Source organism: Rhineura floridana, chromosome 10, assembly GCF_030035675.1.
Source record: "Rhineura floridana isolate rRhiFlo1 chromosome 10, rRhiFlo1.hap2, whole genome shotgun sequence".
Classification (NCBI taxonomy): domain Eukaryota; kingdom Metazoa; phylum Chordata; class Lepidosauria; order Squamata; family Rhineuridae; genus Rhineura; species Rhineura floridana.
The window spans coordinates 74,747,538-74,763,762 of record NC_084489.1 but is presented as its reverse complement, the minus strand read 5'-3'; the positions used below and the strand labels follow the sequence as shown (position 1 = coordinate 74,763,762).

General features: G+C 41.4%; 1 protein-coding gene across 5 annotated transcripts in view; it reads right to left on the bottom strand.

Annotated features, from left to right (window-relative positions):
* Nucleotides 1–16,225, bottom strand: part of ESYT2 (extended synaptotagmin 2) — an 87,824-nt gene that overhangs the window by 33,093 nt on the left and 38,506 nt on the right. For all 5 annotated transcript variants that reach the window (XM_061587257.1, XM_061587259.1, XM_061587258.1 and 2 more), the window contains one exon: nt 6,397–6,452. In XM_061587257.1, coding sequence (XP_061443241.1) covers nt 6,397–6,452 — 56 coding nt within the window. The remainder of the gene's footprint in view (nt 1–6,396; nt 6,453–16,225) is intronic.

Below are 16,225 nucleotides of genomic sequence, written 5' to 3'. Positions count from 1 at the left end.
CCTTGACCAAGACACCCTCCATGGATCCCCCTCCTTCCTCCCAACGTTACCTTCTCGCTAAGATGTTTTTAAAGCTTTTTTTAAAAAAATGTTTTGTTTTAATATGTTTTTAAAGAAGTTTTATTTTCATATATTTTAAAGTCTGTTTTTAAGATGTTTTAGAGTATTTTTAGTGTTTTGTTTGCCGCGCTGGGCTCCTTCAGGAAGGGTGTGATGTAAATTTAATAAATAAATAATAAACAGGTCTATGTTTTCTTGTCAGTGGGCTCCCTGCTGGGGTGTGGTCCCGCACAAACAGCTAACCTTGCCAATCCTTAGCACCAGTCTGGCTTGCCTTATTCAGGGAGTTCTATATTTGTATTTACTGCATTTATTTAACAAAATTTATATACCACTTTGCATTTAGCTTCAGCCTTGCCCTAGGTATAAGATTCATCCATCACCATCCCAAAACAAAAACACTCAAACGCCAAAGTTTACATGGATCCCAACATTAGTACCTTCAATGGCCAAAGATGGAAACAATAGCTCAGAATAAAGGGAAGGTCCTATATGCTTTGTACAAACATTATTCATTCTTCTCTGTATTGTCTTATTCGTTGATGATAAAATACTGTTGAACAGAGTATATATTGCTCCAGGTTATTGTTTCTTGCATTATATATTGATGAAACAGATGTTAGCTTAATGTAATCCATGTGTAAAAGTTAACTACTTGATGATGACCTTTGTCAGGAGAAAGACGGAGGGAGTGTGACTCTGTTGATTCTCTTTGATCTCTCAGCGGCTTTCGATACCATCGACCATGGTATCCTTCTGGGAAGACTGGCTGAGTTGGGAGTGGGAGGGACTGTATGGCAGTTGTTCCACTCCTACTTGGCAGGTCGATTCCAGAAGGTGGTGCTTGGGGAACACTGCTCGGCCCCGTGGATTCTCCAGTATGGGGTCCCACAGGGGTCAGTTCTGCCCCCCATTCTGTTCAGCATCTACATGAAACTGTTGGGTGCGGTCATCCAGAGCTTTGGAGTGCGTTGCCATCAGTACACTTTCTCAGGGAGAAAGTTAAAGCAGGCAGCTTCCAGAAGTGCATCAGCCCCAAGTTATAGCAATTGCTATAGAATTAGATCTGTGCACAATTGAGAATTTTCTTTCCTAACAATTTTTTGGGGGAGGGCAGGAGTGGGGGGATGCTGTGAGAAGTCTACCATGCGGCAAATTAGGCATTAATGTAGCACACTATTCCTGGCCAGGTATCAGAATTTTTTCAGAAGACTAGTATAAGATATTACAACCAGTCTTTAGTACTGCAATACAGCCAACAAAGAGATGGTCCTATTTGCCATGGGATATGGCCATGCCTTTCATCATTCACCCAGCTTAAAGAGCCATTTTTCCAAACTACGACGTGTCCAAAGAAGCTGAATGCAGGGCGAGGGAAAGAATGAGAGGGTGCATGAGTCTCATGTGACACAAGTCTCATTATATGATGATGAGAAGAATAGATGGGAGCACAGTGTCCCCATGAAAACAACTAGTAGATGTGGAAGCCTCATAACCGTCAATCAAGCCTTGTAGTTAGAGCTTCTCAACACTCAAAACAATTTCATTTTTCTATGGTAGCCAAGATGACCCTCCATGGTGCAGAGTGGTAAGCAGCGGTAACGCAGCCGAAGCTCTGCTCACGGCCGGAGTTCGATTCCAACAGAAGGAGGAAGTCAAATCTCTGGTAAAAGGGGTTGAGGTCCACTCAGCCTTCCATCCATCCATGGTCAGTAAAATGAGTACCCAGCATACGCTGGGGGGTAAAGAAAGGCCAGGGAAGGAACTGGCAAACCCACCCCATATATACGGTCTGCCTAGTAAACGTCGCAAGATGTCACCCTAAGAGTTGGAAACGACTCGCACTATAAGTGCGGGGACACCTTTACCTTTACCTTTTTATGGTAGCCAAGATCCAAACTAAGAAAACATTCAAGTTCTTTTGATATCAGTACAATCAAATAGCATAAAATACTATGGGGTTTAAATTCTACATTTACTTTCTCAACCAACTCCTGAAGTAATGCTACCCACAAATACTAACAAGGTTTAATCAAAAGCCAGTATTCCCATAACAGGAGCCTGCTGCAACATAAGACTAAATAGACTTGGCTGTAGTATTCTTTTTTTCTAAAAAAGACTTATTGCCTTTGCTATCTTGCAAGAACCACTCACCAAGCTTAACACTAAGCTTAACAATATTGGTTCCTATAAACAGCTCTCAAAGGTTACACTCAGCTTCAGCAACACACACGTGTAACTAGGTGATCTCAAAGGTCACTTGCAATTTAGAAGTTCTTTTCAAAGGAACAGAAATAGAATACAGATATATTACATTAACACTTTGATCCATATAAACCATGACGTTATTTGCTTATATATTTTATACCTTTGCAAGAAGGTTACAAAATACTTGACAGCCATGAGCCAACTGTCAATATGAAACACCTAAAAAAGGATCCAACAAGTGAGCCAGCATCTTCATTAAAAAAGAAACACAGAAAGCTATTCTAAGCACAAAATGGGGCTATGCTTTACACATAGATCAATAATTCTGCATTTCTGGACATTCAGGTAGTCACTTCCTAAAAATGTGTGGCTACAATGATCCAAGCGTGATTTTAAAATAAAGGCTTCAAGGGGTGGGCGGAATGGAATCAATATCTCCAGGGAAAAGGGGAAAAAACACCCACAAAAGCCAGAAATGTTTGAGTGTAAGGACCAAATCTCAACAGCAGCACATTGCCACAACATAGTGAGTAATTATGTAAATACCTCTGCATGTGTTAACATCTGACTTACTGTACATTATTAAACGCACAAAAGGAGAAATTGGAGCCACAATACACCCAACCAGTGGAAATGGCCACATGACTGTAAGTTATAATTAGAATCTGCACTGAACTTTTTGCTATAAATTCATTCAGTAAACCCAAATGTTGCATTCCCCCCCCCAATTATTTCTGTCAAGAGGCAAGTTAAAAAAAAAAAAGCCTGGAAAGCCTGGAGCTGAAGATGCAACAGCCTATTCAAAGAAACTGCCAGTGTGTTTTCTCACTCAAAAGGAAAAAGCCAAATCTTAAGAATTTCTTATTCAGATTTTATTGCATTGAGTGACTGTAATGAGAAAAAGGGAACACAGATGTGCGTGAAAATTTTACACTGAGGTTCAAAATAAACTTGCCCCAAATGGTGAGCTCAAGATAAAAAAAACCCCGCCTACAGCAAGCATGTGATTTCAGCGCTTACGGTACTAGGTAGAGCTCTACAAGTTAACGCAAATGTTTACCACCTTAAGACTGGGACATCCCTTGAATGCAATAAAACTAGACTGTCTGCATTCTTTCCTTTCAGTGGGTGAGCCAAATATAGCTAGAATGCTAGCAGCTTTTCCTTCATAAAAACACATTTTCTTCCAGATGTTATAATGCTGCAAATTACAGAAGATGCTATTGATTCATCAGAAGGCACAACAAAGGCAACCTATAATTAAGCAGCTCTTTCCTCAAACTGTAGTTTTTTCTACAGTACAGACTGTGCAAGATGCATTCGTCCAGTAGCTTAAAAAACTGTGGAGCAACTGCAGACGCCTCTGGATGAGACTGATTATCTAGATCCATTACAATCTGGATTCAGACCCAGTTTCGGAGCTGAATCAGCCTTGGTTACCCTGATACAATTACCTTCTTCATGAGAGAGACAGGGAGAGTGCAACCCTGTTAATTCTGCCCGATCTTTCTGCTGCTTTTGATACTATTGACCATGGTATTCTCCTGGATCAACTCAGCAGGATTGGGGGCACCATATCACGGTGGTTCCATTCTTACCTATAGGGCTGTGTTCAAGGGAGTAGCATTGGGGAGTACTCCTCAGCCCCCTGGCAACTCTGCTATGGGGTTCTGCAGGGTACTACCCTTTCCCCAGTGCTATTTACTGTCTACTGGTAAGACAGCTGTGGCCATTTCTGGACTGGGATAGCCTGACCACTGTTGGCCACGCACTGGTAACCTCCAGGCTGGATTACTGTAATGCGCTCTATGTGGGGCTGCCCTTGAGGTTGGTCCAGAAGCTGCAGCTGGTGCAAAATGTGGCAGCGAGACTGCTCACTGGGGCAGGGTATCGCCAACATGTCATCTCGCTGCTGAAAGAATTGCACTGGCTGCCCATTTGCTACCGGACCAAGTCAAAGGTTCTAGTTTTGGTGTACAAAGCCCTATGCAGCTTGGGACCAGGATACCTGAAAGACCGTCTTACCCCTTATATACCCAGTCGATCACTGCGCTCTGCAGGTGAGGGCCTCCTGCAGATACCATCTTATCAGGAGGTCCGTTCTGCACAATATAGGAAACGGAACTTTAGTGTGGTGGCACCTACCCTGTGGAATTCCCTCCCCTTGAATATTAGGAAGGCGCCATCTCTGCTATCTTTTCGGTGCCTTTTGAAGACTTTCCTCTTTCAACAAGCCTTTTAAATTGAGACCTATCCCAGTCTGCGTCTGTGTTAGAATCGCTTGTCAATATGTTTTTTTTAATAATGTTTTAACCCTTTAAAAAAGATGTTTGTAAAGCTTTTTAAAATGTTTTTAACATTTGTTTGTTTTAATGTATTTTAAGGTCTGTTTTAATGATGTTTTAAAGTGTTTTTAGCACTTCTGTTTGCTGCCCTGGGCTCCTGCTGGGAGGAAGGGTGGGTTATAAATCAAATAATAAATAAATAAATATATGAAGCCATTAAGAGTTGTCATTAGGAGTTTTGGAGCAAGGTATCATCAGTATGCTGATGCTGCACAGCTCTATTTCTCCATAACATCTGAATCAAGAGCGGATGCAAAAGCTCTAGATCAGTGTCTGAATGCAGAGGTGGACTGGATGAGGGCCAATAAACTGTGCTTGAATCCTGGGAAGATGGAGGCTCTTTGGGTGGGTAGTTCCTGAGTCTGGGAGATAGGTAAATTACCTGTTCTGGATAGGGTCACACTCCCTCTGAAGGAGCAGGTGCATAGCTTGGGGTTACTCCTGGATACATCTCTGTCACTAGAGGCTCAAGTGTCCTGTGTGGCTAGACTGCTTTTTACCAGCTTTGTCTGTTTCACCAGCTACAGCCATTCCTAGACAGGGATAGCCTGACTACTGTAGTTCATGCATTTGTAACCTTGAGGCTGGATTATGGCAATGCACTCTTCGTGGAGCTGCCCTTGGGCTTGGGTCAGATGCTTCAGCTGGTACAGAATATGGAAGCCAGACTGCTGATGGGGGCACATAGCCAACATTATCCGACACCATTGTAAAACATCTGCACTGGCTATCCATCTAATGAGCCAGGTTCCAGGTCCTTTTATCAATCTACAAGGCCATGAACAATTTAGGCCCAGGGTACCTTAGGGACCACCTAAAATCTTATATCCCAGTTCAATCACGGAGATAATCTCCAAGAGCATCCTTGGTCATCCCCCAAGTTGGCAAGGGTCATTTGACAACAAGAAATCGAGCCTTTAGTGTCAACAACCCAGTCCTGTGAAATGCTCTGCCAACAGAGATTCAGCTGGCACTTTCTGTTCTTACTTTTAAACATCTGCTGAAAACTTTTCTAGCAGGCAAGTGAGACAATATCTTTCTGCAGTAGTTAATGACTGATTTAAAATTTTTATATGGTTTTATCTTGTATATATGTTGTAAAGTGCTTTGATTTTTTTAAATAAATAGCAGTATATATTTTTATAAATAAATAAAATAAAAAACAGGTGGCTTGGGTTTGGAGAACCATTTCCAACTTCACATACATAGATTCCTCACCCATTTCTCAAAGGTTTTTTTTTTAGTACTATTCCATTTTAAAGTTCATATCTGCTACTATCCTTGTCAGATTCTTTGGGGGGGGGAGAGAATATAAAAACACTGCTTGCACAGTGAAAAAGATTCACAATATTTGTCAATCCCAGTTCTTCTAAAGTTTGTCATTTATCACTGGCGATATATACAAGACTCAAACTCTTAACACAACTGTTAGAATGAAGCTTGCTGGTTTTGCTGCTCATCAGTGACTTGAAGGAGGTTTGTACTTCAACTGAGTGGACACTTATGTAAGGCAAGTGGGACAGAACTACCCTTTAATCCCATTCTAACTTGTCAGGAAAACTAATGCAGTGCTAGGGAATTGGGCTACCCCCTCCTTCACCATCCCATTTTTTAAATCCAGTATGTTTATCAACCCCAACTACTGTATTATCTTGAAAAAGCGTAGCATAGACCAGATGGAACACTGGCATATATTTCTTTGCAGTTATTGGGTGTAACAGTGTACATACACACACAGCTCCACAGTTATAAAAGAAATAGTTTTATTCCATTTTTAGCTTACTTTAGTCCTGGAATATCCAGAAGATTGGTCAGTCCTGTCCAGTTAATTTCCAAAAGCTGAAGATATGAAAAAACAGTATTAAATGTTGCTCAGAATTCCTACCACTTAAGAAACAGGAGAAAGGGTCACTCATTCTGATATTCAGATGGATGTCAGGAAGCAATCTGTTTAATATAAACATACATGAGCATTTCAGCCAAAATTCTGAGAATGAGGAAGGCATTCGTTTCAGGCTGTTTGTGAGAACTGTTCAACATCAGGAAGGATACCAAATAATCTATTTACATCTACAGATTACCCTGAGGGCTATCCTGATGTTCTTATTTTCTTGCACATAATATGTTAGGCTGCTATTCTAAAAACAAGTTTACTATGGATAGCACCATTAAAAATCAATCAGGCCTACTCTTAAAAGTGTCAAGGCCTGTAGCTTAGCTGCTTTAAAAATACTTGCTAACCTCATTTTACACAAAGCAGCAATAAAGGAGTATTGCATATTAATATTGCACATTATTAACATAGTGCTGGCTCTAGAACATCTCAGTTCTTTCTCATTATAAAAGAGATTGTCTTACCCTGTGGCCACAAGCCTTCCTTGCTGTTGGTTGTATTACAGCACAGACTAAATAGGCATGAGGAAAACAGTCACCTTTTACCTATTATTATTTTCACAGAGCGAGTTATCAGAGAAAGCCTAGAATGCTGGCTCACCCAGGAAAGTTCCCTGCCAGCCTCCCTCCTTGTAGGCAAAGCCTGCCCTACTATTAGGAGGTGTGAAGTGGCTGCTATTTCAGCCTTCCCTAGTCAAGCCTTGGCAATGACAATGTTTACTTGTTGGTGGCCTGGCCGTTATCTCAACATGTCACAGACAGCACTGTTTGGAAAGGCCCCAGACTGTATGAGCAACAGAGAAGAAGCCAGGCAAGGCCACACACTCCAGCAAGCATAATACTTCTCATGCATTGCTCTGCTCATGCGGCGATGCGGGAACTGCTCCCCACCCCCTTCTGCCCTGACCAGTGTGGCTTTGGATTCAACAGTTCTTCCACCATAATTTCTCCTTCCTCCACACCCACAGGATTGCTCTACAGAGATACTTTTAAATCATGACTGGGAATAATTACTCAGTTCTCTTTCTCTTTTCTTTTCTGGTGCAATTTCCCCCAAGTCTTAACTCTGCATGTAATACAAATCTTTATTAACTCACTAAGGTCACACAGTACGTCAAAGAATTAGTAGTCAAATGGAGCACTAACAGATAGAAGAATGCATCAAGCTTGTCAAGTATATTACTCTGCATTAAACTTGAAACACAGTACTGGCAATAGAATCATAGAAGAGTAGAGTTGGAAGGGGCCTATAAGGCCACTGAGCCCAACCCCAGCTCAATACAGGAATCCAAGTTACAGCATATCTGACAGGTGGCTGTCCAGGTGCCTCTTGAATGCCTCCAGCATTGGAGAGCCCAACTCCTCCCTAGGTAATTGGTCCCACTGTCATGCCACTTTAATAGTTAGGAAGTTTTCCCTGATGGTAGGGAATTTTCTTCTATTTTAATCTCCCATGATAGAATGTGCGTCACTCACTTGAGCAAGGCAGTTTGGAGTTTATTTGGTTTTTGCTAAATGTATTACTCTTTTGCTACAAATCATCTCTGGCATAAATCCACTTATATTACCTACTCACTTAGTATACTGTAACTTCCATATATTACAAATACATTTAGCCAGGTTACTATACTTGTCTGCATCTGTGTTGGAATTGCTTTTTAATGTCTTCTTAAACCTTTTAAAATGCTTTTAATCTTAGAAGATGTTTTGATAACTTTTTAAGTAACATTTTTGAAGATGTTTTGTTTTAATGCTTTTTAAAGTTTGTTTTTATGATGTTTTAATTTTTTTAGTGCTTTTGTTTGCCGCCCTGGGCTCCTGCTAGGAGGAAGGGCGGGATATAAATATAATAATAATAATATATTTGTCTTTCATTTACTTTCTGTGATTCTGTGTTTTGATGATTGCTTACTTTATAATACTCAATGTATTACTAACTATATGCAATACTGTATTACTTATCTATTAAAAATTAATAATTAGCAACAGAGGATCTGGAATGCTTACAGTCCAAGAGGTTAGATACAGCATTTTTTTTAAAAAAAAGTATATTTTCAATGAGATTTAAAAATAAATAAATAAATAAATGTGTGTTTGTGTTACCTGCTTTTCAAATACAAGTTAAAATTAGTAATGTGATCCACAGCATGGTATGAAGGCAAATGATACAACAAGTTTGCTAAAGCCAAGCAAGTCTGTGTCAATGTCTGGATGGGAGGCACCTAGGAACCCTACTGATGCTGCCATGAGTTTCAAGGAAGAAATGTAGGACTTAAATGTAATATGCATCCAGCTGTAGTACTCAGCAGCCTCCTTGTGTTTCACTGGCATTTGTGCAAAAGCACTGCACAGTAGATTGCTGCCTTTTTAACATTACACAAAGGATGTACACAGACATTTTAATAGATTTCTCAATTATAATATATGCAGATTAGGGCACAGCTAAGCTCCCCAGGCATAACCAACAAGACATTCAGGTTTCCCAGTGGTCAGAAAGATTGGGTTAATATTGAAGATATTTAAAAAACACTATTTCTCAGGACAAAACGTTCTAAGCTTCAAAGATAAAAATGCTTGGCCGAGCATATATTTCTTTTCCACTGAGGAAAAAAGAAGACTCCTAGGGCAGACAAGCATATAGATAGAGGTGATCCAGTGGACATAGTGTACTTAGACTTTCAAAAAGCGTTTGACAAGGTACCTCACCAAAGGCTTCTGAGGAAGCTTAGCAGTCATGGAATAAGAGGAGAGGTCCTCTTGTGGATAAGAAATTGGTTAAGAAGCAGAAAGCAGAGAGTAGGAATAAACGGACAGTTCTCCCAATGGAGGGCTGTAGAAAGTGGAGTCCCTCAAGGATCGGTATTGGGACCTGTACTTTTCAACTTGTTCATTAATGACCTAGAATTAGGAGTGAGCAGTGAAGTGGCCAAGTTTGCTGATGACACTAAATTGTTCAGGGTTGTTAAAACAAAAAGGGATTGCAAAGAGCTCCAAAAAGACCTCTCCAAACTGAGTGAATGGGCAGAAAAATGGCAAATGCAATTCAATATAAACAAGTGTAAAATTATGCATATTGGAGCAAAAAATCTGAATTTCACATATACGCTCATGGGGTCTGAACTGGCGGTGACCGACCAGGAGAGAGACCTCGGGGTTGTAGTGGACAGCACAATGAAAATGTCGACCCAGTGTGCGGCAGCTGTGAAAAAGGCAAATTCCATGCTAGCGATAATTAGGAAAGGTATTGAAAATAAAACAGCCGATATCATAATGCCATTGTATAAATCTATGGTGCGGCCGCATTTGGAATACTGTGTACAGTTCTGGTCGCCTCATCTCCAAAAGGATATTCTAGAGTTGGAAAAGGTTCAGAAGAGGGCAACCAGAATGATCAAGGGGATGGAGCGACTCCCTTACGAGGAAAGGTTGCAGCATTTGGGGCTTTTTAGTTTAGAGAAAAGGCGGGTCAGAGGAGACATGATAGAAGTGTATAAAATTATGCATGGCATTGAGAAAGTGGATAGAGAAAAGTTCTTCTCCCTCTCTCATAATACTAGAACTCGTGGACATTCAAAGATGCTGAATGTTGGAAGATTCAGGACAGACAAAAGGAAGTACTTCTTTACTCAGCGCATAGTTAAACTATGGAATTTGCTCCCACAAGATGCAGTAATGGCCACCAGCTTGGACGGCTTTAAAAGAAGATTAGACAAATTCATGGAGGACAGGGCTATCAATGGCTACTAGCTGTGATGGCTGTGCTCTGCCACCCTAGTCAGAGGCAGCATGCTTCTGAAAACCAGTTGCCGGAAGCCTCAGGAGGGGAGAGTGTTCTTGCACTCGGGTCCTGCTTGCGGGCTTCCCCCAGGCACCTGGTTGGCCACTGTGAGAACAGGATGCTGGACTAGATGGGCCACTGGCCTGATCCAGCAGGCTCTTCTTATGTTCTTATGTTCTTATGAAGAACCAGTTCAGTGGCCCTTTAAAAATCATCATCTTAAAACAGGTATTTACAAGAACAAGAATGAGTCAATGTGCTCCTTTTGAAAATTATGCATAACATAAATTTGTAAAAAGAGAGAGAGAGAGGGAGAGAGAGAGAGAGAGAGAAGCAGTGAGGTGAGAGGAGACCACCACAGAATATGTTTTGGGAAGAACATCCTGCATATGGTATAACTGAGGGTTTGTACTCACTATTCATACACCCTGAAGGCTGTAAGCATAAAGCATTCATCTCCAACAACCTCCTACCCCCATCACCAAAAGATGGTTTTGAAGTGGCAGACAAAAAACGTCAGAGGGCTGTATTCAACTAACTTTTACTCAGAGTAGACCTACTGAAATTATTGCGCTTTTATCCCATTCTTCCTCCCAAAGGAGCTCACGGCAACAGACATATTAACAATACAATAAAAAAGCATTCTAAACCCAGTTTCATCCAAGTCTTCGGGTTCCCAGTTTCATCCAGTGATCTTAGGGGTTGATAGTTTCATCCAGTGATCTCTGGGTTGCCAGAAACAATCTCCTTCAGCCATCAAATGCCTGGGTAAACAGGAATGTTTTCAAATTCCTCCTAAAAATCAATAATGTTGGCACAGATGCACCTCACTGGGAACCCTAGTTCCACAAATGAGGAGCCACCACTTAAAAAGCTCTGTCACAGGTCAGCACCAACCGGGTAAAGCTCAGTGATGGCACTACCACCAAGGCTTCACCTGCTGATGATAGAGTTCAAGATGGTCAATACTGGCGAAGGTGCACTTTTAAGGACTTAAGCCATTTACAGCTTTATATGCTAGTACTAACACCTTTAATTGGGCCCGGTAGCTCACTGGCGGCCAGTACAGTGCTTTCAGCACCGGTGATACATGATCTCATCAGGCTACCCCACTTACCAGCTGCATTTTGCATTAATAGCCATGACTAACTTAGGACCATTCATTTCTGAGTAAAAGTTAGCTGAACACAACCCCAAAGTTTCCAACTCTTTCCATGCATTTTGGGGTTTGTGTCTCCTCTTGGTAAGCAGCACCCTTGAATGCAGCAATGGTGCTTTCAGCTATCACTAAGGCAGAGGCAAGCTTTTATCCTTACCAGTATTTTCCAGGCATGTAGGGCCTCTTGTGACTGAATGGGCTTGCACATACGCACACACCCCTCTATCAGTCTATATACAGAAAGCTAGATGTAAAGGGGAGGGACTTAGCCTTCACCTTTGCTTGCTGTTTTTTTATGTGGAGAGTATATTTTTAAAGTAGGAGCATTCACTCATGCAAGTCCCTCTCCACTGCAGTCTGAAATAGCACAGTCCAAATTCAGGTTTATTCCTCAATTGCCTTTTTGTGAGGCCTGTGGTCTTGGTCCTGAGTGCCTTGAGAGGCTAAAGATGTTTGCACTGCGAATAAAAGACTGAAATGTTTGGTACACTCATTCCATTTCATCTTGATTACTAGTAAAAAAAGGAAATGCAAAAATGTGGGGCATAGTCTATGTCCAAATGGTAGCAAGCACTTCAGCAGACAGCAAGCCAAGCCCCTTTACACACTCAAACCAGCCCCCAATTGGAGGAGGAGGATTTGCAGTTTGCATAAAGCAAGCTGTATTTACTAATATGAACAAAATTAATGATGTTTCCTATATATAAGCTATCAGCGAGCTTTCCCTTTCAAACCTTTATCAAAAGGAAAAAGTTAACAGAAGAAATTTACAAATTCTTCTCATGCTTGTTGTGTCATTTAAAACCATTCACAATTAGCTGAGCATATAACCTTCATAAACACATAACGGTTACTTATGCCGTCTTCTGTTACTTGAACAAGATGACTAATTTTGTAGCAAGTACAAGGTGGGGGCTGTTTGAGAAAAGTCTGTGTAGGGCTCAGAAGGCTTAAGCAAACTCATTAAACAAGTATGTTCAGAATTATTAATTTAGGCTGTGTTCCCATATATAGTCATCAAGAGCAGCAACAGATACTGACGGCAGAGTATTCTGAATTATTGCCAATTGTTAGTTTGGACTGGAAAATATGAGAAGAAAAAATCCCTAACTAGCTGCCAAATAATTGCTCTGCATTTCTTCTGAAGAAATACTGGAGAAAAAGTTTTTCTTGCCTGCCGCATCTCAAGATTTTTAGGTGATGGGAAAATGACAGTCGTAATATTTTGATCCAACACACACACAAAAGTTAAAATTTCAGATTGTTGTATAATAGGAATGGAGAAAGGCATCACCATGAAATGGACACTGCACCTCGTTAAGAATTCTACAGATTTTTTTAAAAAATGTCTTCTAATTAATTTACTGTAAATTATAAAACTGAGAGTCCACAAAATACTGGCTGGGCTAATTAGCCAGCGCTATTTGTTCTTGTTACAAACTCTTTCCCCTCCCACACACCCCACTCTACGTTCTTTGGCATGTGCAGAGGGCTTTGGGGAAGGGCAGCAATTTCTTTCATTTGTGCCAAGGCATGGAAAATGGAAGAGAAATCAGGAACAAGCACATAGGGCTTGCTTGTCACAGATCTCCTGGGAGAGGAGTTTCCTCTCACATAAAAAGGGAAAGCAACTCCTGCTGTTTCTTCCTTGCTCGAAACTGCAGCACAAGGCTGCTGGGAGTCCTTATGGCCAGAGGGCCAGAGACATTTGCCCATAGTGAGCGGATATAAGTAGCATTCAATCACCTTCCATACACATCTCAAGGTGATGGACAAAATACAATAAAAACAACACAAAACAGCAGATAAATTTTAAAATGATGCAAAGTAGATATCCATGGCAGAGACTTGTTCACCCAGCTGGGAAAGTTTGTGGCTGTCTGTGTAAAATGACTTAGGGCTGGAATATGAACGGGGGAAACTCCATCTCCTCTCCTCATGACAAATGATTTCCTCCGTCTCCTCATGACAAATGATTTCCCTTCACCAGCAGTCCAGCTGAAAGCACTCACCATGTGGATCATGGCTGCTGTAGTGCCCCTCTCCACAAGCCTCCAGCAGTCATTAGGAACGTGGAGAATGGGGCAGGAAGAGACAACACAACAGCCTCTATTCACATAGTGAAGAAAGGATTTTGGTGAACTGATGTCCCTATGACATGTATATTTCATATTTTGGCACAGGCACATTCAATATGGATATGGTCAATCTTATTATGGCCCTAAAAGAAAGGAAAAAAGCCAATTCATGAAGCGCTCAAGGGAGATTTTCCATTTGTTTACATATTTAAGCTCAGCCTTTGGTGGTGGTGGTGGTGATAGGCACAGTTAATACATCTTTGTTCACAGAAAATATCTGAAGTGGAACATAGTTTAATTGCCCTGTGCACTAAATTAAGAGTTTCCAAACTCTATAGGATGGTGTGCAACCCGTCTATAAGGCTATTACTACATTTATAACCCAATCTTTCCCCAAGGAGCTCAGGGCAGTATACATGGTTTGTCCCATTTTGGGGGGAGGGATCTGGGTGCATGGAGAAGGTGACAGTCCCAGAGAGCAATGGGATGGAATGGAAGCAAACAAGGTCATGATTTAAACAGGCCTGAACATTTGTCTTAGGCACATAAGAAGCTGCCTTACACTGAGTTAGATCATTTGTGTATCTAGCTCAGAATGGTCTACACTGACTGGCAGTGGCTGTCTAAGGTTTCAGATAGGAGTCTTTCCTAGCAGAGCCAGCGCCATGCATGACTGGGCCTGCCCTGGCCCCACGGTGCCCACCCACGTGTCCCACCTACCTTGTATTGTGTCACATGAATGACATGTGCGCATAGCACACATGCCTGGCATCAACCAAGATGGCGGCAGGGGCATTGGCCCCTTAGGAAAGCCACCACCACCATCTTAGTTGACAGCAGGCATGTGCACACAGCACACATGGCATATTCAGGGATGGGAGAGGTAGGTGGAGTGTACGTGCGGGCTTAGTGAAGCCCACACTGCTTGTATGGGGGGTGCCTGGGAGCTCCCTCTCTGCAATCCACTGCAGGGTTGCGACCCGACACTGCCGCGGATCAGGAGCACTACCTCCCACCTTAAGGAGGGGCCCTTCAGGGCAGCAGGGGCCCTCTGATGCCAGCCCTGTTTCCCCATCCTACCTGGAGATGAAGAGGATTGAGTCCCGGACCTTCTACCAGCAAAGCAGTTGATCTGACACAGAGCTATGGCCCTATTTTATTATTTATTCATTGAATTTATATCCCACCCTTCCTCCCAAGGGAGCCCAGGGTGGCAAACACATCAACACAGCACTTTAACAAAACTAAACAAAAAATGGGGGGGGGCAGAAAGGTCTCTGCCCAGACTTCAGAATGTGGGGAGCAGAAATGCTGACAAGGCCTTATGTCAGGCAATAACAATACACCAATGTGATGATACAAGATTTGTTGCTCCATGCTGCTAGCAGCACTGGATGATCTTCATGGGTCTCCCTGTATCCCAGTAAGGCTCAAGAACATGAAAATCTTCTAAAATAATGGAAAACTGTTCATGCAGGTGTCTGTCAAATGACCCATTCATTTATCGATACAGAACTGGATTTCAGTGAGAGAGAAAAGTAGAGCAACAGAAAAGGACACATCGCAAGGCAGGCATTTTTGGACATCAAGGGGGACATCAAAAAGGCTGCACCTCAGTGCTAGAGTTTGTTAACTTGCTTAATTTTATTTTGTTTGCTTAGCTTCATGTTTGCTAACAAGTTGTTGCTTGTTCTGGGGCCTTTTGGATCCCAGCCCATGTTTTTGCCTTCTCTTTCTGAGAAGGAATTTCTTGCTTTAAAAGTCTGTCCCTTTTTCAGGTTGGAGCTGTTTGTAGTTATCTGAACTGGTCCTTTGGGTTCTTCTGAATTTTGAATAGATTGAAAATAGTTTTTATTGTTTTATATCATATTAATTATTCCTCAATGAGGCTCAGACTTCACTATTTTTAAAACAATTTGCTTTTACTTTTACATGATTTAATTATTGATTTGGATTTTCCTCATTCTTATATCTGATCTCTACTAACGTGCAGTAAGACCAGAGGAACCTGTTTGCTGGAATTCCACCCAGGATTGGTAGCTATACACTTCTCTTAAACTAAAAGGCGATACAGTTAGGCCAGCTGGGAACGTGGTAAACTTTGATTAGAAGGCTGGTGAAGATTAGGTGGGCCAGTCCAGTGTTTAGCAATGGATAAGTGGCAATTAATTTTAACCATACATACTATAATCCTGGAGTTCCCAAACTGTAGCCCATGGGCCACCAGTGGTCCATAAGCTTCATTCAGGTCGTTCGTGGCATGTCTGTATTAAATGTTTATATTTATTTTTAATTGTTTTAGAGTGTTTTTAGTTATTTTGTTTGTCGCCCTGGGCTCCTCCTGGACCTAGAGGAAGGGCAGGGTATATAAATCTAATAAATAAAAAAAATGTATTTTATTGCTTCTTTTATTTCTTATATTGCATTTCACTGTATTACAATCAGAATTCTATGGCATTCAAATTCTGGTATAATAAAATACAACACAAGAAAGAAGCAAGAAAAACACAATTAAAAATAATACAGCATCTAATATAGTACATTACAATTTCTACAAGGAGAAAAAAAATCATTAAGTGGTCCCACAAGACCCCCAGCAATTTTCAAGTGGTCTGTGGGGGGGGAGGTTTGGGAACCACTGCTATAATCCTTATGTAATAGCCACTATACCTGATATTTTAGTACAGGTTATTACACACTTATT